Consider the following 24478-nt stretch of genomic DNA (forward strand, 5'->3'; position numbering starts at 1 on the left):
CTACACTGAATCTAGAATTCTCAGTGGCACTTATTTAAAAAAAAAAGCACTTTAAAAAGATTAATATTGTAGCTTTTTAGGAATCTTTAAGAACGATTTTAAAAATACTGCAATGAAAAAACACATATCATCATAACCAAATGTGTGATTTATTTTTGGAGAAAATAATTAAAACTGAGGTTTTTCCAATAAAGGGGAGAAATAACAACATGAGATCATACCCTGGTTACATGTTAATTACCACATTCTGTACAATGCGGATGTGTTCAACATGCATTCAATAATATGAATGAACATTTGAGATTTAAAATCACAAACCACTTGCCAGTTGTTAATTCATAAAGGTGGAATAAATACCTAGAAATAAGTCAATTTTAAAAACTAAACCTTTTGACAGTGTTTATAGATCAACCCAAATGTTATGTACAAATAGTACAGCAAATAAATTGACATTACTGCTAGTTTCCACTTAATTTCTTCATAATATGACTGTCTGGTGTTGCATTAGTGAAGATACTTCCTACAACCACATGAGTACCCCAGAGACTATGACGAATCACTTTACAGCAGCCAAGATCATCGACAGAAAATCCTAAATGTCGATAGCGTTCATCTGTTTCAAAAAGAGTGCTGTTTGTATATGGTCCAAAAAACTGGAGAAAATAAAAAATGAAGTCATATTTTCATTAGTAAGAAAGACAATGGAATAATAATTTCTATGCAAATATGAGCACATATCTATTCTAAAACTCCAAATATTGAAAAAATCAAAGAAGAAATACAAAGGTCACATGCAACACCTAAACTGCCCTAACACCTCCTCTCCCCCAACACCAGTGAAACGATCTAGCAAATTTCATGTTATTTAGAACCAAATGCATAACATTAAACGACCTTTAAAGATGGAACAAACCTCAGACAATTATCTATGGTTCACCTTCATCATTTTCAAGATAAGGAAACTAAAGCCAAGAGTAAGTTTTTTATTTCTAGTCTACACTCTATCTTACTTGACTTTGAGGAGAAATAGTTTACATTCCTATCTTAAGATTCAAAATTTTATTACTATTTGTAACTGAAAGATACAGCCAGAATTTAAAGTGTGACCACAACAATGGTTCAGTTTTCTTCAAAGTGTAACTTTATAAATGTTATTTCTAAAAAGTTACTTTTCTAAGTATTTCTTTTACCATCCATATTTTCTTAATTCTAAAAATAACTGTTTCGTCCTTAAACAAACCATTGTTTCTAATTTTTAACTAATAAATAATAAACACACTAATTCAATGTAAACCAAATAATGTCTACTAGTGAGGGTGGCAAACAATAACTGTCTTTATTATTTTCAATAAAAAAAATTTAAAGTGGCAGAGAAACTTAACTATGAGTGACAGAGGTCCCTCGAAGTTGTAAACGCAACTGACTCATAGTGGTACTTCTCTGGGTAAAATTGTGAAGTTTTAAAAAAGTCTTAAATGATGTATTTTTACCAAGGTTATAATTGTAAACAATTTTATAATAAAAGCCATTCCTACTTCAAATTATATAATCTGGCTTTCAAAATGTATTTAATTACTCACTGCCAAACCAGATGATGGGTCTATAAAGTCAGCCCAATAGCCTTCAGCTCGAAGAGCATAGCAAATTTCCTTAGCACCACTGATGAACTGCATAGAAAAAGACACAAATAATATGCTAAAGATAGCAGTACTACAGATTGCTTTATTTTTTAATAAATTTTTGAATAAATATCTTTTGCTTCAGATAGAGAACTCAATAAAGATCAATAAAAAATTAAAACGGGGGCCAGCCCAGTAGCATAGTGGTTAAGTTCACACACTCCGCTTCACTGGCCTGGGGTTCGTGGATTCAGATCCTGGGTGTGGACCTACACACTGCTCATCAAGCCATGCTGTGGCAGTGTCCCACATACAAAATAGAGGAAGACTGGCACAGATGTTAGCTCAGGAACAATCTTCCTCAAGCAAAAAGAGGAAGATTGGCAACAGATGTTAGCTCACAGCCAATCTTCCTCACCAAAAAAAAAAAACTGATGATAAATTAGACCATAGAGTCATAAGATTATTTTCACCAGTCCAAAAGACTAATGGTTCATATAACACTTTTATTTCTTTCAAGAAGTCTAAATTGTGTATTTTTTCTTCTAAATTATTTCCTATTTTAGGAACTATTTCTAATTGGTTCTGTGCTATTAACTCCCAAATTTGTCACAAATTATAAACTTTAGTTGCTATTTGGTATCATTATGGAGATATTAGAAATACAGTAAGAAAAACAAAATATTCATAATGCAAAGATTTGAACCATTCATTAGTTTGAATGAAAGTTGTTTAAAAACATATACTTGTTTGTATATCCTTCAAAAACATCTATCAACTCACATAGTCATGAAATATTTCTGAAAAAGCACATAAAAATAATAGAAAATTGGACAGATGGGGTACAGGGCTGGATGGGATACTTACTTTTCACTATATATCCCTTTGTATCTTTAGTATAGTGTATAATCATTACACACTGCATCTACATGCATGTATCACCTATTCGAAATCTTGCCTTATCAACCTAATTCCTATGATGTCTTTATTAGCTTTACTGGAAGTCTCTAAGCAGTGAAAAAGACAGTAACAAATATTAAGACCAGATTAGAATGTTAAAAAAAAGGACAGACCATAAATTTAAAAAAAAAGGGCACTTCCAGCCATAACAAGTACCAAATTTGCCATCTGCTGAAAACTATAACACTGACCAAAATATATGAGGTAACTGTTTTTAGAACCCAAACAACAGTTAGACACAACAGTAATCTCTGAGAGAAGGGAAACAAATGAGGCGATACCCTTATTTGCTCCAGCTTTCTGTCTGGAGACACCTTCTTGTCGCAGGGCAAAGAAGAGCCCAAGCAAAGTGATGGTGTCATTGAGCTGAGCAAGTAGAAAGCAAGAGTTCCGGATAGCCAAAGCATCTGGAATTTATGGGGCCAGGTACTGCAGAAGAGGAAGATGCACAAAGGGGGCTCCTGACTAGGCTACAGAGCAATTTGCCCTGGTTTGGTAGTCAAGGACTGAACTGTTCACACACAAGGTAAGATTCCACGAGGCCTAGCAGAGTGTGCCCGCTACATACAGCCTGAGGGCCAAATCTGGCTGGCTGCCTGTTTGTGTAAATATAGTTTCATTGGAACACAGGCATGCCTGTTTATTTATATATTGTCTACGGTTGCTTTAACAATACAAGGGTCGAACTGAATAGTTGAGACTGTACAACCTACAAAGTCTGAAAATTTACTATTTGGCTCTTTACAGAAAGTTTGCTGATCCCTGCTATAGAGGGACACAACTTAAGCTAACTTATTTTCTCCCAATACTTTCCTGTAAACTAATGAAAAACATTAAGATAATACTGTATTCTTTAGGTTATCTTCATACTTAAAATTACACTTAATTGCTGTATTTCATTAATCCTCATAACTCTTAAAAATAAGAAAATGACTGAATACAGCCTAGAAAAGTCATTAGAATATATATCAATTTAATGAACAGATGCGCCATACACAAAAAGTACAAGGAAAAGAAAATAATGCAATCAAATATTTGCAAAGATTAACTAAAAGAATCCCAAATTATTACACAAAAAAATCAGTTTACGTATTTCTCTTAAGATTTCTGTTCATCAACAGCAAACACTGACATCTACTGGAAAAAACCAGAATAGATTTAAACCATAAAACAAAATATCTACTTGGACAGTAAGATACATATGGTTCTAAAATAATCACTAACATATTTAAAATAGAAAAATCTGTTATTTTTCCATAAAAAATAAAATAGTTTCAGTGATTATAAAATTAAAAATCACATGAGAAGGCATGCTGGGACAGTTCAAAGCCCTGAAGTTGATTTCACAAAATTGACTTACAACTATACTGAGGTCAGGATCAAATGAGGCTCAGAATCTTTAATTGATCAAAAATTAGGACCACTAATGCAACACACCTGTGAGAGTGTCTAGTGACTAAATGATAGTGATGATAAGTGTATATTTCCTAAGCAATGTCTTCATATGTAAATAGAATGTTTATCGAGTTATTGCCTATTTAAATTTCAACTCTCTAAATTCAGATCTCTTTAAAATCAGAGACAACGTCTTATGCCTCTCTGTAACTTCCTTGTTAATTAGTATATAACTTGCTCATGACTGTTAACTACTACATGAAATTTATTAGCAAAGCTATATGTGGGACATTTAAGTATGAAGTCATTATCATAAAATACTGTTTAGTATGTAAATTATTATATATATATATATTTTTTTGCTGTGGAAGATTCGCCCTGAGCTAACATCTGTTGCCAATCTTCCTCTTTTTGCTTGAGGAAGATTCGCCCTGAGCTAACATCTGTGCCAATCTCCCTCTGTTTTATATGTGGGTTGCCGCCACAGCATGGCTGCTGACGAGTGGTATAGGTCCGGCCTGGGAACCAAACTCAAGCCGCTGAAGCAGAGCAGGCCGAATTTAACCACTAGGCACAGGGCCAGCCCCGATAATGTATTTTTTACAAATGGAGAGAACCATACAGCTAACCCTAAAGAAAATATAAAATAATTCCTAATATTATCCTGCATGGAAATTAGTAAAAGGAATGTTTTCAACTATAGTTAGCTAAGATGCCCAAGTGAGGTAATCTTAACCTGTCATACAGGCAAAGGAATATTCCTTTCTATCTTGTAGACAAAGAAATTGATATAACCCAATATCAAACTCTAACAGAAATAATTATATAATTTTTAAATATAAGACTTGAAGTTACCACTTTTCATTGCTCAGGTTGGTAAATATGAAAAGAAATGCTAATATCCAGGGTAGGCTAGGGTGATAGTATTTACATTAGGACAATTTTTTTGGTGGGCAAATTGGCAACATGTATCAAAATATAAAATGTATATACCCCTTGACTCAGCAATGCCCTATATAGGAATCTACAGATATGAGGGTGTGCATAAAAATTCACAGCCTGTAATAGCAGAAGTTTGATTTTCAACTTATAAATTACTAAGGAAATTTTAAAATACTTTAAAAAATCTATGGTTTGCCCATGCAATGTAATACTATGCAAACTTTATAAAGAATGAACTATATCCATGTGTAACGCTATGGAAAGGTGTCAAAACATATCTTTTGGTTAAAAGCAAAGGACAGGAAAAAAAATGTGAGTACACAGTATTATATTATTATTGTACTGTGTACTCTGTTACGGTTCACTCCTTGAAGAAGGTTGGGGTAATTTTCACTTTTTACTTGACATGCTTTAAAGACAGAGAGAGAAAGAGATATGGAGGGAGAGAAGAGGATCAGAGAGAGGGAGAGAGAGAGATGGCTATGAAGAGACAATTTTACTTTTTTGTTGTTTTTTACTCTACTTTCCAAATTTCCTAAAACAGACATAAATTTAAAAAAAGGCGATATTACCAGAAAGTGTCTCAGTTTTTCAAAGATACTAAAAAAAAAATTGTGGCATTTTTATTCTCAGAAAAGATGTAACTCCTTTACTCCTGAAATATGTTAGCAGAGAATTAATAAAGGCTAGAAAAGACACCCATCATTTTAAAACACTGGTTCACTGGTATTTAAATAAGATTATAAAATTAAATTGTCAGCAACTGAAAGAATTACCTTTTCTAAGAGCATTTCTCTTTCATTTTCTACCTCCTCACTCCAAACAGTCATATCATTCTTAGTTTTCTGTGTTACAGTCAGAATCATAAGTTTGTTGGTGGCCACTTCTGGAAACAGTGATTCAAAATCTATAAATGAAATAAGAATAAAAATTCCAGGGAGAAAATAATTTGTTTTTTAAAGAAGAAACAGTGCATAAAAATACTTCTTTAGAAAAATGATGATTAAATTAAATTATTGTGGTACCAAGTTAGGTTTATAAATGCTTATTATTTTTGAAAAGGATGAAATGAACTTAGTTTTGGTTTACTCCTGCTCTTGTTGGATGAACTGAAATATTACTGCCAACAATTCTGAAGAGTAAGGAGAATTACATGTTATTGGTCTTGTATCTTTCAAAGAAAAAAAAAGATTATTATTAGTACGATTTTTCTCAGAACTACATATCAGCTCAAATTATATCTATAATAATCACTCAGGAGTGGAAGGACTTTAGGGAAAAAGTTATTAAAAATTCTACTATTCTTGTCTAATGGCAGTTTGAGGTTAGATGTCAGGAGACATTTGAAAGCCTTTATCTTGGCCATGCAATCATTTCCAGCCAGACACATTACAATATTAAGTTACAAAAGCATTATGATTCCTATGGAGTACATTAAACACATTAAAAAATTAGTGACATTATCTAATATGCATTACTGTAAAATGTATAAAATATAACATACCTCTTCGCAGCAATTCTGGACATGTTTGGATCGCACACTCTACTTTGGCACTTTCAAAGTAAGTTTCTGCACTGTTAATTTCTTGTTCAACAGGTGCATCATTACCCTAAGGGAAATAAGAATTATAAGTAAACAAAATCTGGAGTTCAAATAAAATGTCTTGCCTGTTATGAACTTGTCTTCCCTAGAAAGTTTTTTTAATAATCCTAATCTAACTGGCAGTGGGGATAACAGTCAGTGTTTTTTTAATACTCAAACTTTTCTCTATGATGAATATGAGATTTGAAACTTCTAAAAAAAAAAGTAGAATAATAAAACCATGAATGTCTAAGACTTGACACAGATACAAGTTGGCTAAGAAACTAAGGAAACTGCCATAATTGTGCTTACAATGTTACCTCTTCTGATATTCTGTGATATCTAATTATCCTTTCTTTTGTTCTGTAACCTGTAAAATGGGGATAATAACACTAACTTACAAAATAATACGATTAAATATATAGTCTCCTACAGGAAGATCTTAGAGGCTTTTTATTCAACTGAAATTTACTAGGCACCTACTATACATCAGATATTATGACAAGAGCAGGCACTATAATGGTAAAAAATATCCACTCCTCGGGGCTGGCCTGGTGGCGTAGCAGTTAAGTGCATGTGCTCCGATGCGGCAGCCAGGGGTTCGCAGGTTGGGATCCCAGGCAGGCACTGATGCACTGCTTGTCAAGCCACGCTGTGGCGGCGTCCCATATAAAGTAGAAGAAGATGGGCACGGATGTTAGCCCAGGGCCAATCTTCCTCAGCAAAAAGACTCAGGGCTGATCTTCCTCACCAAAAAAAAAAAAAAAAGCCCAGTCCTCATTCTTAGGTATATCAGCTGGTAGAAGAAAAATAGCACAAATGTAATCCAACATGAAAAGTGCTACAGAGTTATGAAGAAAGTCTTCTGACAGTATAAATGGGGAAAAAACATGCTTTACTGGCAGAAATCAGGAAAAGGTTGAAATCATATTTGACTTACCTGTTAATTAATGTGTATGTTTGATAGGTAAAGAAGAGGTGGAATATAGGTTAGGAATTCAGGACGAAAAACAGTCCAGCAAGAGATCACAGTGCAAAGGCATGCAAAGGTCAAAGAGAATAGTGTATTTAAAAAAATGAAAAGTATGCTGTGATTAGAGTGCAGAGGGAATAGGAAGTAGTGGGAGCTATGGTGGGAAAGATAAAAGATCAAAATTGTGGGAAGCCATTTATGTCACATTAAAAATTTTTGACTTGAGTCTATAAGCAACGAGGAATAGACAGATCAGAAATAAAAAGCTAATGCTAGGCTTACTGTGGAGGATGTATGCTAATGAGGAGGAGCAGATGACAGACCAGTAACAGCCGACAGTTATTGATTACTTAGTGTATTTAAGTGCTTTCTATACATTTTCACATTTAATCCTCATAGCAACTTTGTGGGCTAGGGATTACTATTACCCCCATTTTACATATAAAGAAACAGTCAGAAAGGTTAAGTAACTTTCTCAAGGTCACAAAATTAGGTAAATGGCAGAGGTAACTTTTGAACCCAGATTCATCCTATCTCCATAGTCCATCATACTACGCCTCTAAGAATCCAGTTAAGAGAAAGAGGCCTTCAACTGGCAGTATTAGTGAGAACTGAAAGGACACAAATAATTTAACAGCTACTTCAGAGATGGAAGCAATGCAATTTTGTCACTACTTACGGAAGTATGATGGAGCAAGTGGTCAAGGTTGGCAAGATAATTTTTATCTTGGGATAGTGGGAGGATTACTAAGTCATTGGTACTAGTGATAATATGGGAGTAAGGACAGGTTTTGAGAGAAAAAAGGACTAATTTAGTATTAGACATGTAAAATCTGGGGACTTGTGAGACATCCAGATAAAGATGTTCAGCAGGCAGACAGAAATATAGAACCAGAAATCTCAGAAACAGAAATACTAAATTAGGAATTATAAAAACATAGCCTGTGTGGGGCCAGCCCAGTGGTGCAGTGGTTAAGTTCACATGCTCTGTTTCGGTGGCCCGGGGTTCAAGGGTTCAGATCCCGGGTGCAGAACTACACACTGTTCATCAAGCCAAGCTGTGGTGGCATCCCACATACAAAATAGAGGAAAGCTGGCACAGATGTTAGCTCAGGGACAATCTTCCTCAAGCAAAAAGAGGAGGATTGGCAACAGATGTTAGCTCAGGGACAATCTTCCTTACCAAAAAGAAAAAAATAGCCCAGGGAGGAAGCCAAGGGATTAAGTGACCAGGGAGTAATTCAAATGAGAAGGTAAAGGACAAAAATGTATGGGAAATATCATGTAATTGGTAGACAGAAGAGGAGCCAAAAGGACTGACAAGGAATTATCCGAGATAAAAAGTCAGGGGAGGTCAAATGCGTCCCAACGTTAGGTTATCCGACATAACCCATAATAATTTCGAGAAGTTGTTGATTTTAACAATATGGCTTTGATCAAAAACTCAGCCTGAAACTATGTAGAAATGTGAAAAATGATAAGGATAAGGGGTCTAAATTACATGTAACTTTTCACTTGAGTGAGCAATGATGCAATACCAGTTTAAAAATTCATTAAAAAAAATCTCTCAGAACTTGTTTGTTAAAAAAACCTACTTCTAAGTCTTCTTTTTTGGTTAAAAAACCTATTTACGTGTCTTCCTTTTTTAATGTATCTGAGGAATTTCAGAGATCTCAAAATTTTAAGTTTTTAAATCGCTAGAGGAGTATAAAACTAGTCGGAATTTGGTCCATATATAAACTATGATTACCATTTATAAAAATGAAAAAACAGGGAGTCCAAATTTCCAGTAATACAGAAATTACTTAATTATCTATATTTGAAATAACCAGTTATTAAAAAAATATTTTTGAAGAATTATTTAATTACCTAAGAGACTGTAATCTGAAGTTAAGTAAAAAAATTATATGGCAAAGACTATGTATAGCAAGATGCCAAGTTTTTAAAAGCTATATATGTAGTTTTTGTAAATATTGCACTAAAATATTTTTTTTTTTACTTTTTCAATGAAAGTAATATGCTCACAGTAATCAGAAATTAATATAGCATTAATAATTAGAAAAACAGAATAAATGATATTAACAATTTACCTGAAATTCATTCACATATTGTGCCATCACAAACTCATGTCTTTCACTTGATAAAGGTTCTGCTAGAACATCAGGCAAAGTTTTATGAACCTGGCTTTTCTTCTGTGACACGGTCCCATTGAGATGACAATCAAAACCTATGTTTCCGGGAAGCTGGAATCTCTGATCTTGAGGTCCAAATGGTCCCATAGTTTCATCAGGCCATACTGTTCGAGAACCTGAAGAAGTACAACAAAATAAATTATTTTCTCCTTAATAGTTAAGTGCATTGGTAGAGTGAAAGAATACTCTTCTTACAATTATGTATTTTTTTACCCAAATGATAGATCTTCAGATTTGCTGTCCTGTGTGAATATAAATTAGTTTCATGTCATTTCCAAAACACTAATCATTGCAACCAGCTGTCAGCTCAGAAACAAGTCCATAATTAGGGGAAGTATTCAATAAAGTACTGGAATCCATACTACGCAAATACTTGATAGTCAGTAAAAATAATATAGTAAATCTTTATGTACTAATACTGATGAAGTCCAGGACATATTACATTAAAAGAAAAAGCTAAGTCAAAGAAGAGCATGTATAACATTTATTTTACATCTTTATATTTATGTTTTTCAATACAGAAAAAAGGTCTAAAAGGGAAGACAAACTTAATAGTGGTTACCCTTGGGGAGAGGCATTCAGCTGCTGTTACCTGGTGGCACAAAACATTAATGGTCTGGGAAAAATTCTTGTATGAACCAATGTGACATAAAGTCCTATTTATCAGCCACATGAGTTAATATGGATTAAACACTTACAGAAGAACAGAGCATATTACTTTATTCACTTAAAACTTAAAAAATGTCCTAACTTGTGAAAAATTTAAAAAGATCCAGAAAAAAATAAAGTAGAAAATTAAGCAAAGAAATACTAAGAGTAGGAGTTTGGTTTAGAGAAAGGAAGGGACAACTGTTGCACACATTAGTTGGCAATAAAAATAAATATTTTTAATACCCTGCCAGAACTGAGCGACTGAAAAGAGCCATGTCAATCAATAAGGCTGTCTCATCACTACACCGTAAGTGCCACTGTATCCCTTTTCCACAACTATGACAGACATCACCCATCAATCACGGAACTCTTTCCTGCTGAACCCAGACACTGACTCATAATTCTCAACCCAAACACTCTAGCCCAATACTTCTTAAATCTTAAGTATTTAATAATCATCTGAGATTCTGATTTAGTAAGTCTGGAGTGGGGCTCAAGATTCTTTGTTTCTACCAAGCTCCCACATGATGCTGATGCTACTGGTTTGCAGATCATATTGAGTAACAGGGCTCTACACAGCCACTAATGACTGACTGGAGTTACAAGCTAAAACATATTAGCTATTTTTGAACAAGATGAGTTTTAAAGACTACTCAGATTTAATAGTGTCTTTAAAGAAAATAAATATCCCTTATTAATAGTGAATTTGAGCACATTTTCACATTTACTGGTCATTTAGGTTTTCTCTGCCATGAATGGCCTGTTAATACCCATTTTAAAATCTTCTGTTTGGTTTTCTACTGGGTTGCCTTTTTCCTATCAATCTACAAAAATTCTTCATATATTCAGGACACAAACTATTTACATATTCTGAATGACAAATCTTTCATTTATGATACATATATGTTTAGCCTTCAGATGATGTAAACTGGGAAGTAATTAGAGATGGAATTGTAAAAGAAAACCAGGGCAAGATGGAAGGCTTTGAATGCCCAAATGAACTTAGTTCCATTACATTGTAAGTAATGTGTTGCATGAAAAAAGGATTCCATGTGTAATCCTTTTAGGACACATTAGGTTGTTTCTAAGAGCACTCTCTTAATATTTCAGTGTGCATTATAAACCTCCAAGATAGGAATATGGCACAAGGTATTCCTCAAACTTATCTAACCATAGAACTTAAAAAAAATTTCAGACCTTTAACAATGATTCATAGCTTGAGGATAGTTTGGGAACTGCTACTGAAAGCACTGAGAGATACCTAAGATAACTTGATAAACCAAGTTTATCAAGGAAGTGACATGATTAAAATATTTTAGTATGATCAATACTAAAATCATACACACCATACCGCAATAGTTGTGTGTAAAATGGACTAGAAGAAGCAGACTTGACAGATAAGTACTACAAAGTACAAAAGTACAAAGTACAAGCAGATTACCTGCTATATGTTGTTACTGATTCAATAAACACTAACAATAAAAGGTGCCAGCTACATTTAAGAAATTCAGCAAAGAATGGCAAGAAGTAGTAACACAGTTTAATAGAATCAAAAGAAGATCTGTTTCAGGGAGGACTGTGTATATTTGAAGACAGAAAGAAACTAAAATTCAAGAAAATAAGTTTTAGAAGCCAATATTCATTCATTCTTTCTTGTTTATATTGAAGCTTTCTGATATAAATATTTAGGCAAAACTCCGATTTTATTTTCAACGGGATAACCATAACTTTAGAAAATCTGTAAAACCTCAAGAAGAACTATCACAGGAAACACAACTCAAAATATTTTGAAACAATTATATACAATAGCTTTTACTTACATATATCTGGAGGTGTAGTGGCCACATGAGACTCATCAGAACCTGAAGATCCTGCAGTTGAAAAGGCTTTGGGATTGACAACCCTTCTAACTAAAGAGCAAAATCCTGGGAGATAGGAAACCAGTCTGGCTCTGTTACAGAGCACCTAAGAATGACACAAAAATTAAAATCATTTGTTTCGGATATAAATGTTACATGTACATAGACAATCTCTGTCAAATCTTCACACTGCAATGTATCTTTTAAAACTAACACTTGTTCTACTATTATTGAGCACCTACTATATGACTAGCATTACGTATATTTATAATTTTAAAAATAAACACAAATATTAAAAAAACAAATAAGCAATAAGTTACTTTTGGTAAAAGCGTATGCTTTTTCCAATAAAGGCTAGAATCAGGAGTGCCACACTAGAGAGAACAAGAATGTCTAAAAGTTGCCCTATTTAGCAATAACACTAAAAAGGTAGCACAACTAGTAAGATTCTTCTATCCTCAAAATAAAGAAATTTTAAAACTTCTCCTAGGACTAAAACTTGTTTACTTTCTAACTCTTCTCTTCTTTTACTGCTATAAACTGGCTAAGTTAGATCTCCCATGCCATCTTTATCTTTCTGCTTGGTTTTACAGCAATGTCCACTTTTCATTTTAGCACACACATTTATGATACATTTTCTGCTTCTATGCTCCTTTCCTAGATTTTGAAGTCAGTTACAACGGATGAATGTGTAACGATTTTTCATGCATAAGCTTTTAGCAAAATACTTGGATCAGAATAATTTAATGCAGAGGTTGGCAAACTACAGCTGAATACAGCCTGCATTCTGTTTTGGTAAATAAAGTTTTATTGTAACATAGCTACACCTACTTGCTTATATTTGTTTACAGCTGCTTTCACGCCGTAACGGCAGAGTCAAGTAGTTGCACATTGACTCTATGGCCCACAAAGCCTAAAATACTTACTATCTGACCTTTTAGTTTAAAAAAAAAAATTCCAACTCTAATTTAGTGGAGAAGATACAAGAACATAGACTATAGCATCTGAGAAATGCTATAAAAAGATCTGAACAATTAAGGAATCCTTGGGGGAGTAGTGAAAAGTTTCATGGAGGATATACTAGGTTTTGAAGAAAAAGCATAAATTTGCTGGAGAAAGGGGCATTTCAATGACTGACTTTCAGGAACAAAGGTATAGAGTCATAAAAGGTATATTCAGAAGAGACACAGTTCAGTGAGGATGGATATTAAGGGAGTACAGTAAAAAACAGGCTTGAAAGTTAACTTACGGGCAACTATAAAAGGCTTTATATTTACACAGACAGTATAGGGCCTGTTACATTAAGATAATAAGCCAGAATTTTAATCTATAGGCAGGGAGGAATAGAGTAAACTGATAAAGATAAGGAATGTTTCAAGGAATGTACTGCTAAAGGTAGTGTAGAGAATGGACTGGAGTGGGTCAGAGAGGTGGTATGAAAACTAGTCACCAGGATGTTGAAATAGCCTAGCCATTTGATACTTCTGAATCTCTTTATCCCTTTCACATGGTAATCTGAAATCCAACTCATGTGTTCTTTCTGACTTTCTTGCTCATTATAAGAATGAGAGAACATCCTAACTGGTCTTTCTATCTTTCTGACATAATTTCTTACTAATTTTAGCTTCTCTTCCCTTCCTCTACTCTTTAGTCACATAAAAATATCTACCCAACATTTCCCATCTTTCTCTGCCTTCTTTTATACTGCCACAAGATTTCTTCTGCTAAAATGCCCTTTTCTCTCTCCTTCTAGGGCTGGCAAATTCCAACCCTTTCTTCAAGACCTGGATAAACAGAACATCCTTCACGTGTCTCCAAAGTGCAAGGCCTGTCTCCAGAACATTTTGCCTACCTGAATATTTAAGCATCTTCCCTTGGGGTTTGTACCCAACCTGCCCAAAAAGACAAGAATGGTAATTACTAGGATTTTTACCTTCTAGACAAACTCAGACTTTTGGGTGTTTCTATAATATGAATTTACCTTTGCAATTGAGGACATTTAACAGAATACACCTCAGGATCTAAAGGCAATTTAAAATTTTAAATTCCAAAAATATTTTGAGCAAAGGCTCAGAATAATAAGAGGTTCAGTAACAGATTATCTGAAGGGGACAATATTCATTGAAAGTATACAATATTAAATAAGCAAGAGATGTTCGTGACGATGGCCCAGGTCCTGGGCTAAGTGCTTTATGTGCATTATTTTTAGTTAATTTGCATAATAATGCAACATACCATTATTAACATTATTTGAAGTATGATTATTAAAACATGATTTGTGATCCTTCACATTTACATTACTTCACAAGCAAAAACGGAAGGAAAAGTAGATTATTCAAATTATTTTAGAAATTGCCTAGTATTATTAATGATTATTTCAGACTCTGAGAACCAAGGGCGCCAGATTCTATTTTGATATTTTTTCTTGATAGTAAAACTTTTACCAAAAGTTATATAATAAAATGCGAGTTTGTTTTCAGTCTAGGAAAATCTAATTACCAAGTTTCATTTTAGTAGCAAAATAAACCATTATCTAATTTGCCCACTGAAAGGGATAGCTGATGACAGTACTAATTTGTTTCAAACTTTACCCTTTAACCTATACCATTCTCAAATTCTTTACTGTGGAAGTAGAATATTTTGTGGAAACTTGACAGATTTTACTACATTGGGTTAGCTGGTGAATATAATAATTAAAAGTAACGGCTAATAAATAGCCAAAAATTAGAATACCCAGTTTATTTTCGTTTGAGGATAAGTATTTTATATATGGCTAATTTCAAACAAACCTAGAATTCTAGACTTGGGAAGATGACAGGTTATTAAGATTTAACTGTAAAATTCTTACTGGTATATAAAGAGAAACAGTCTTTCAGGTGCTGTCTCAGGACTAAGCCCTGCTTTTGGCCATGTGAGGAAAAAATATGGTCTATAGCAGAGACCGAAAGCTGGTCATATACAAAATGCATCCATATCCATCCAGACATTTTTGTGTGGTACACAGTGTTACAAGAAACGTGAATTGGATATCAACATTGAGAAACTGTGAGATTTCACACAAAAGGTCCAGTTTTTTGGCTGCTCCTGAAACCTCAGAAGATCTGGCAGCACTGGATTCACACTCCTAAATGGCATTAGTTAGCAATAAATCACGGTAGCTAAGGAAAGGCTGCTCCCTTTATATAAGAAATGAGTATTCCAGTTTGTCCAAGTCCCCACTAACACCTCTTAATTTACCTATCTAGCCTCTGAAGCATGGACATTTCTGCTACGCTAACGAAACTGCTGAAGACACACGTATCTGCATACTTCATTGCTAACATCCATTCTGAATTTACAGTGCATATAACCATAAAATTTTTAAAATATATTTGAATATTAAAATTAAAATTTATTTCTAACAATAGGAACTTCTAACAATAAAAGGATTTATAAAGTACCTTTCAAAATATTCACCCTACTGAGCTAATTTATTGATTTAAATGAAAACAAAGCCAGGTCAAATATAAGCATTCTAATTTAATTAATAGAACACTACTTTGAGAGTACCACATACTTCTTTTACAACATTATTTTTCTGTGCAGGTTATGGTTAGGGAAAAATTCACCTTAAAACGTGGCCAAGACTAGTAGTCTACTTTTATGACTTGTCCCTATAGTCACATCATTAGATTCTTAGTTAATATATCATGTTCAACTGCAGGAATACTATCCTGGCTAATTGTTGCCATGTTAATTTTCCTAACACACAGCTCTGATTAAATCACCACAATTTAAAGAATAAAGTCTACATTACTGAGTTTGGCATTCAAGGCTCTCTATTACTTGATCTCAACTCCACCACCAACCTTATCTCCCGGGAATCTCTTTCACACATCTTACATTCAGGCAGGGTGTCTTTTAATATACTTCCAGGTCTTCCCACCCAAACCTCAGATTACTGAAATCCCATCCATTTTTCAAAACTCAAGTTAAATGCTTCTCCAATTAAATGATCCCAAACCCCGACTTTCCCCTCTCCACAAAGCTCTGAATCTGCATTGCACCTTTGTGCAGCTTTAAAAAAATTATGACTTTCAATTTGTATTGTAGCTGTTTTCATATATGTCTTATGTCCCCTATTATATGAACTTCTTATGGTAGGATGTGTCTTACTAATCAGTGGACAGTTACAGTCAATAAATATCTCTGGTCTATGTGAATAATATTTCTTGCTCCCGTTTTGTAGGATATGGAACGTTACTTCTTATACAGAAACTGATACAAAACCTTCCGTTTAGCTAACCAAAGAAATAAAAAATGGCTTAGAAATAGATTCTAAGTATTTACTGACAGAATGCCTTTTAAAAATATTGAAAGGATGCTGGCACTGAACTTATTTCTAAAAATTGAATTTCTAGAAATGAGTACAGTGTACTGAAACGAACGTTTGCGTTCAAACTATCTTCAAGGTAGACCTACACAATTTCACACCCTCTGCTTCCCTTGACATTTTTGACACACTAAGTCTAATCACGAGAAACATTACGCCACCAACGCCATCATAATTAAGCCAGTCCCTCCATTTCCTAATAAGTTCCCAAACTATTTCACTAGACTGCTTCTTAAGAGGCGAATTTACTTACATTGGCCATTGCTAGCGGAGAGGGCAGACGCAAAAGATCTTTCTTTCTGCAAAGTTATTCCTGGGAAAGAACAGAACAAAACGGGCTGGTGACGGATTAAGCTCTAACAGACAGCTCGGGCGGCGTCCACCGTCTGCTACTGTGTTCCTCCCCCACGACGGGCCAAGGTCCGCGCTCCCCCGCACCCACGGAGGCCCGATTTCGCCGCCGGCCGCAGAGCCCTCCCGGTCGGTGCCGGCTGACAGCTCGGCCCAGATCCCGGCGAGGACAGGGGAGCCGGCGGCCAGGATACAGGCCTGAGGTCGAAGCAAGTATTTTAACACAGGTCAGGGCTGCCTGACAACAGCTTCAGGCAAAAGTTGGAGCCGAGCTGAAGGATGAGGAAGCGAAAAAGTGCCTCAAGACATAATGATAGAACGACTGGGGATAGCGACAGGGGCCCTGTGGGAATAGGGGCAATACCGAGAGCTGTGGCCCGAAGACGGGCGAAATTGGAAGGGCTAATGCGGGCGGAAACCATCGTACCAGTCACCCCCACGGCCTCCAGCTGTCCCAGACCCTGACTCTTCCCGCCGTCAAAATGGCGGCGGCGACGGTAGCGGGGCTACCGACAAAGCTGGCAGCGACCAGGCTGAAGATGTTGCTTCCGAGCGCATCGATGCGAAGGAGTGCCGAACCAATGATGCGCATGCGCACAGTAGGCTACGTAGAGCCGACCTTCCATTGGATACTCCTGGGCACACGATGTGGGAGGAGAAAAGGTGAAGCGGGGAGAGAGGAGGGCTCCTGAGCTGGGTTAGGTGGGTCATTTCGTTTCGTTCTTTAACTGGTTGATCCATTTGATAGATTCCTCCCACCCGAAGAGATAAAATCTGTTCTTTGTATCATAGTTGTGTATGTTTCATGAATCACTGTTTTTGAGCATAGGGCACTTAGGTTTTTCTCTTTGTGTACCAGGCCCTTAGTAGGCTCAATAAATATATATTTCAAAAGACTTATTTATAAATAGTATATCATTTTTATTTATCAATTGTATTTTTTAAATTTACTGAAGTTCATACTTTATTCATACTGTTATTTATAGTTGGGTCATATTGGGCAGGTTATTTAGTTTCTTTATGCTTTAGTTTCCTCACTTCTAAAACGGGAATAATAATAGTGCCCATCTCATAGACTATTTGTGAAGATTAAGTGAGTATATATAGCTAACACTTATATAGCAATACACACACATACACACAGACCTCAGAGCTTGGGAGTCACAGAAGGCTTCTGAGAAGGGACCACTGAGTTGATTTTTGCAGTTACTTACAACTCATTATTTTTTCATGCTTCATAATTTCTCTTTAGATTTGGCTTACTTGTCCAGGTTATATAACAGGATTTCTAGTTGAATGATGACTGTAAGCTTTTTGAGACCAGGAACCATATGTTATTCATCTTTGCCATGATAGAAAATCATCTGTCAGGAACTGGTGGGAAATAAAGGGAGTCAGTGATCAATGGTGTGGCAGGAGGCTGTCAGGAATAACTTCACAGACGATATGATGCTTCAACTCTGTTTTGAAAGATGAGTAGGTGTTTGCCTGAATGCCAAGAAAAGATGTAGAGGGGTGAGGATGTTGCAGGCAAAGGAAGCAGTGTGAATAGAGGTATGGAATCCAAAACACTATGAGCAGTTGGAGAGATCCACAAGCAATCAAGGGATTAAGTTGGAGGTAGACAGGAGCCAGATCAGAGTCAGCCTTCAGTGCAATAATAGGGTAGATGTAATCCCACAAGCAAAGAGAAGCAACTGGGCAGGTTTAAGCAGAGTCGTGGCATTATCAGATTTGTGTCTTGGGAAGATCCTCTGGCTGCAGTGTAGAGGATAGGTTGGAAGGGTATGGGACTGGAACTGGATCAACCGGATTGGAGACGTTGCTGTATCCATGAGAAAGAACATGAGAGCCTGAACTAAGGGCAGAGGGAAGTTTAGGAATCAACATGGCTTAGCTGTCTATTGGTTGCATGTGAGGTAAAGGGGATAAATTAAAGAGGACTCCTAAATTTTTGATGTAGCATAATTGGTGAAAGGAGTTGCTTGTGCTGAGATTGGGAATCCAGTAATATGAATGTTTGTGGAATGTACGCTCTGTGGCAGCACTTGGATAGAGATTTTCACATTATCTATTTTAATTCTCATAACAATCCACAAAATGGAGGTATTATTTTCCTCAGGTTCAATATGAAGAAATTAAAGCACAAAGAGGTTAAGTATATTACTGAAGCTTCCAGGGCTGGATTTAAATCTAGGTCTGTTAGGATCGAAAATAGTGTTCTCTTTCCCGTAGATATTGTCTCCTAGGAGGAAAACAGGTTTTAGATAATGTGTTTGGCTTGAGATATCTTGAGTTTTAAGATGCCTGAGGGACATTCATATGGAGTTGTCACCAAGTTGTTTGAAAGTAGGCTTATTGTTCAGGAAAGTGGTTTATGTGGGAGACAGAGATTTGAGGGTCAGTGACATATGGGTAATAGTTAAAGCCATAGGAACCCCTTAACCTGGAGTCAACAATGGGTTTTACAAGAAGAGAGGAAGGTCAACTCCTGAAAATGTATGTAAATTTTTGTATATTTGTAAGTAAATCCATTTTTTTTCCCCTAGGGAGAGGGTGCATAGCTTCTTCAGATTCTTAAAGGAGTTCATGACTCTGAAAAGATCAAGAACCACTAGTGTCAAGTATAAAAGAAAAAGAGCAAAAGTCAGAATACTAGGAAATATTAATTAAAGGGGTAACAGAAGAAGAAAAACTAGCAATGGAGACTGAGAGGTTTCAGGCAAAGGGTGGAAGGAAATCTGGAGAGAGAGAGAAGTATTCTAGACATCAAGAAGATAATTGCTCAATATTACTTAGATGCTACTAAAAGGTCTTATTGAGGACCAAAACCAGTCCATCATATTTGATAAATAGGGCAATGGTGACTTTGCCAGAGGAGTTTCACTGGAGTAGTGGGGGAACAGAGTTTTGATTACCGTAGATATTCAAAGAATGAAACATATACCTCTTGTGGACAGAGACTTTATCTGTTTGTTCACTGCGTGCCTGGGACTTCACTGTATTTCTGCCACGGAGAGGTGATCAATAAATATTTATTGAAAGTTGAACAGATGAAGAAGTGGTGACCATTAATAACCAGCTACCATTAGTAACAGCTGCTCTTTGTTCTATTTCCAGGCTCCATACCTCCATAACATCTATCTACTCAACAACTCAGCTGAGGGAGTAGTAGCGTCTGCACTTCATAAATGAAGAAACTGGGGCTCATAGAGGCTAAGTAAACTGCCTGATGCCACACAGCTTCGTGTAGTGATGAATATGAGATTCAAACTCAGATTTGTCTGGCTCCAAAATCTCTATTCCTTCCATGACAACAAAACTAAGGAGAAGAGAGAGAGGTGAGTAGCTCTCTCAACTGTTAATCCAGTTTTCCCTTATCTTTTGCCTTCCTCCTTTCACTCTCTCTTGGATGTTTTTATTCTTCAGAGACAAAGCAGAGCCTTCATGGACCTATAAAGATTGATCAAAGTAACAGATTATGAGATTGTTCAGAGGCTAATATGTAATCCTTGGGGCTTTCTTTCTCATCTCACTCTCACAGCTACCTACATTATGCTTTTTGATAAACATATGGCTTCTTTTTATTCTAGAAAAAACTAATTCTCAGTGACAAAGGATGCGTACTTAAGCACATTGAGGAATATATAGTCATCACTAAGTATTGCAGCTAGCTCTTTCTGTAAAGACAATAGGATTATAAAACCAAAAGAGACAAGAGGGGCTATTTTCTGCTCAGGCAAGCATATCTAAAGCACAATTAGAAGTTTGGAAGCAATATTCTGTGTTATTTTAAGAAATGGAACTATTACATGGAACTGTTACCTGGTTGCAAGAAAATAACATTTAAAAGAAAGATGATAATAGAAGTAAAGGATATGGATAAAAGAAAAAGTATGTGAACACTTGGTTTTTATCCTTTGACTTGGTCACATAACTCAACTGTTGAGAATACGTCTTTTTAAGTTGCCTGTATCAATGCTGCAATAGCTTTTTAGTATTTGATATGTTAAACTAGGCATATGTTCTGGTCATTTCTAGAAAACTCAAGATTTTCCTGAAAACCCCTTGTATATCCTAGCTATCCGTTGCTAGATGACAATATGTGAATGTTATAGAGAAATGTTGTAGAGTGAATGTTATATGTCTGTAGGGCATAATGAGGAGCCCTCAATTTAATATTTTGGGTTTTAGCTTGAATATGATTCATACAGTGTATTAGTAGACTTTAATTATGATACTAGGTATAACTATTACCTATCTCCTCTTCTCTCTGTCTCTCTCCTCGTCGTTACAATGGAGACAATAATATTATCTACCTCATAGATATTTTGAGGATTATATGAGATAATCCATGTAAAGAATTTAGCACAATGGATTTAGCACATTTAGAAGGTGTCCAATAAATGTCAGGTGATATCATCTTCATCATCTTCATCAACATTATCATTATCATCATCAATGAACTCCTCTGAACTCCATTCTTATAGGGAGGTGATAATGTGGTAAGGAGCTTTGGTTTCCATATACGTGCACAGTGCTAATATGGATGATACTGCTCTGGGCCTTTCTGTCTCTTTGATACCAAGGAATGGTTTGGTCTAGAAAGGAACAGGCATCGGTTTAGGCGTGACTACCATGAAGACGTTGGCCTGCTTTGTTCTAAGCTATTTGTCCTTGAGGTGACTGTGGCTATCTTTTGGAACTCAACACATGTAGATAGAGCAGAAAACAGGGTGAGGAGAAAATTTAGGCAAAAGCAATTTAACCACTGAGTGAGAAGCATCTGCAAGTCACATTTTGTAAACTCAGGATTCAGCCTGTGGTGATCTAACTGCAGAAAGAAGTGGAAATGCTTAGGTTTAACATGAGGGTTTAAAGCTACTTGGGAGCTTGTTAGAAATACATAATCTCTGGCTCCATCCCAAAACTACTGTCCCGGAATCTCTATTTTAACAAGATCCCTAGTGATCCACATGCACAATAAAGTTCTTTTGAATGAGATTGACCAGGAGATAGAAAAAGTACGGCAGTAGAGGGGATTGCATAATGTACACCACATATATAGAATCAGAATCTATGAGGGGCTTAGGAATCTGCATTTTAACATGCTCCTCAGAGAATTTTTATGAACACTAGAATTTGAGAACCACAGGTAAAAGATAGCAACTGTGTTAGATAGAAGTGCAATACACACTGTGAACACCAGCTGTCACTACTCTACAGTTTAAAAACGACCTTGATAGGTAGCCAAAGGAATTAATACGAGAACATTTTCTAAATTTGAAATGTAAAGATCCAGGGAAAATGAACTCCAAGTTAAACAGATTTGGATTATCCTGTGATTTTATTAAAGATCTCTAGGACGTATTAATGGCTTACGAAGAGCAGTGGTTGGAGATTTAGAGATTTGGGGTACACTTGTATAAACCTATGACAGTGTTGTAATGTCTCACTGTACTTGGGGAAATAAAGTGAATATTTGTGGTTAAAAATCAAACTGGATTCTACAGTCTGAGAGTATGTAAGGCAGCTCAGCAACTCTTTCTGAGAATATCTTCATTTTCCTGGCCTTATGTCATGATGTTAGTTTTATACTGGGTTTGCCAGGTATTTAACTTTCATCTGCAGCTTGGGGATGGAAAGTCTTATGTAGTGTCCACATGAACATTTTCTTTATTTGTAGACACTGCACTATATTTGGAGACTTGAATTCAAATTCTGGCTTTTCCGTGCAGCTCCATGTGGATCATGATGACAATTCCTTAACATCTGTGAGCCTTGGAGTGGTCATAAAAATACCCACATCAGGGTTGTCATGAGGAGGATCCAGATAATATAATAAACGTGAAATGCTTTATAAATTTTAAAGTGTTAAATAAATGCAAAGTACTATTTGAATGCTTCCATGTTGGGCCTTTGCTTTGATATTGATCTTTGGAACCTGACCAAAGCTCCATGTCTATCAAAATGACTCAGATTCTGCTGGGAGCCTAGTTATTTTTTCCAACTAAGTCTTTTGTTCCACCTCAAGTAGGGTTGCCCGATAAAATACACAACACTCAGGTAAATTGGAGTTTCAGATAAACAATGAATATTTTTTTAGTATAAGTATGTCCTAAATATTGTATGGCAATATGGCAAATCTAAGTCCAAGGCAGACTAAGAAAGTGTCCTATATTCTTGTTTCTACATCCCAACCTCATCTAATTGGTCAAATCTTCAATTTTGCTTGGTGTGGAAAAAGTCTGATGCAAAGACAAGAACGTAGGTCTAAAAATGCTTTGAGAGAATTGTTGCTATCTGAAAGCTCACATCTTCAAAAATTTTCACACTTCCTGACTAGAAGTGGCTCACTTGGGCTTACACTCTAAAGATTGCGTGGAAGGAAATGGGCCCTTATGTAATTAATCCTCAGAATTATATTTTGTTTCTGTTATATTCTCTTATTCAGTTGATTTTTGCCTATTCATTAACATCTCTTTCTTTCTCTGTGTGGTTGTGGAACTAGAAGGAGGGAAAGGGTGAATCTCCAAAATGAAATGATTCCAAAGTCTCTCAGATGTTGGTGTTGTGAACAATTCGGATGCATTTCTGGTACAGCCCCCTCTTCCCAATTATATTTCATGCAGCAACTAATGCTATTAAAATGTATAGACTGTAGAGAGAGAGTCCACACCCCAATCATGGATGAGAGTAGGGAGAAGGAAAGGTAGGAGTCAGATGGATGCTGTGTGGAGAAAGAGTGATCCTGGGGAACAGTTTGCAATTTCAGAGTACTTGAGGATAATCCACAAAATGGGAGTGTAACTACAATAAAATAAATCTCTAGTTACACTTTCATGGTTATGCCCTGAAGTAGAATGAGGAATCACACTGGGAATCCTGATGCAGTGAAGGGCCAAGTCTGACAGGAAGCCCTTGGATGGGAAGTGCAGAAAAATGTCACCTGTGGGCTCAGCTAGCGTTGCCCTGCCTCTGGACACTAGGTGGTAATATACAGCCATGTGACAATTTTAGAAGTTGTGGTGGATATGCTGAATTAGTGGGGGAAGAGTTGTGAGATGAGGTTTTGTTTCCTGCTGTTAACAGAGCCCTTCAATTTATGGTAGAATGTTCTTTCGGCTGTGATTTTATGAAACATCAATAGGGACAGGAACCATGTCAGATTCACCACAAGGGATTTCCTTCATTTTTCTTCCATTCTAGGACTGATTACTTCACACTTCTGCAAAGTACTTAATTAGTCTCATCAGGCATCCAAACTTGATACCTGTGTCCAAATTTAGGTACAGAGAGGGTGAAGGTGTTTAACTGGCGTTTGGGGCCGTTAGAGGGAGCCAGAAGAGGAGACGGACATTGCACTGAGGTGATTAGAGCCATGCATGAGGGTAAGGCTATATTCCTGGGCTGTGTGTTCCTGTCACTAAGAACATTTGCTAATCAGCTGACAAATTGCAATGGGAATATCCCCTGGACACACTGAAGGCCCAGTGCCCTATCATTTGAGCAGAGCAGGCACTTCCCCAGCCCACAGTAGTATCAGTGATTATACTGCTCTTTGGTCTAAGGTTCCTATTTT

The 24478-nt window shown here is 36.0% G+C and overlaps 1 protein-coding gene across 4 annotated transcripts; it reads right to left on the reverse strand.

Moving 5' to 3' along the window:
• Positions 1–130: 130 nt before the first annotated feature.
• Positions 131–17424, reverse strand: MMADHC (metabolism of cobalamin associated D). Of its 4 annotated transcripts, none has more exons than XM_058548944.1 (9): positions 17324–17424; positions 16799–16858; positions 14026–14065; positions 12135–12279; positions 9562–9779; positions 6421–6526; positions 5693–5823; positions 1581–1667; positions 131–653 (listed from the first exon to the last, which is right to left on the reverse strand). In XM_058548944.1, coding segments are annotated over exons 2-9 (924 nt in total). In that variant the 5' UTR covers positions 16801–16858; positions 17324–17424; the 3' UTR covers positions 131–458. The 4 variants fall into 4 exon arrangements, with proteins under 4 accessions (XP_058404927.1, XP_058404928.1, XP_058404929.1 ...); XM_058548945.1 differs by having other exon boundaries at positions 17261–17388; XM_058548946.1 differs by lacking the exon at positions 14026–14065 and having other exon boundaries at positions 17324–17423.
• Between the last annotated feature and the right edge of the window lie 7054 nt (positions 17425–24478).

This window comes from Diceros bicornis, chromosome 10 (genome assembly GCF_020826845.1).
Source record: "Diceros bicornis minor isolate mBicDic1 chromosome 10, mDicBic1.mat.cur, whole genome shotgun sequence".
Lineage (NCBI taxonomy): Eukaryota > Metazoa > Chordata > Mammalia > Perissodactyla > Rhinocerotidae > Diceros > Diceros bicornis.

What these genes read in the sequence shown, in the direction of transcription:
- MMADHC (XM_058548944.1), bottom strand. An exon ending in CACTACACCTCCAGATATAT is followed by an intron (nt 9,780 to 12,134) that starts GTAAGTAAAAGC and finishes GTACTTCTTCAG; the next exon opens with GTTCTCGAACAGTATGGCCT. An exon ending in TCCAGAATTGCTGCGAAGAG is followed by an intron (nt 5,824 to 6,420) that starts GTATGTTATATT and finishes TTTCATTTATAG; the next exon opens with ATTTTGAATCACTGTTTCCA.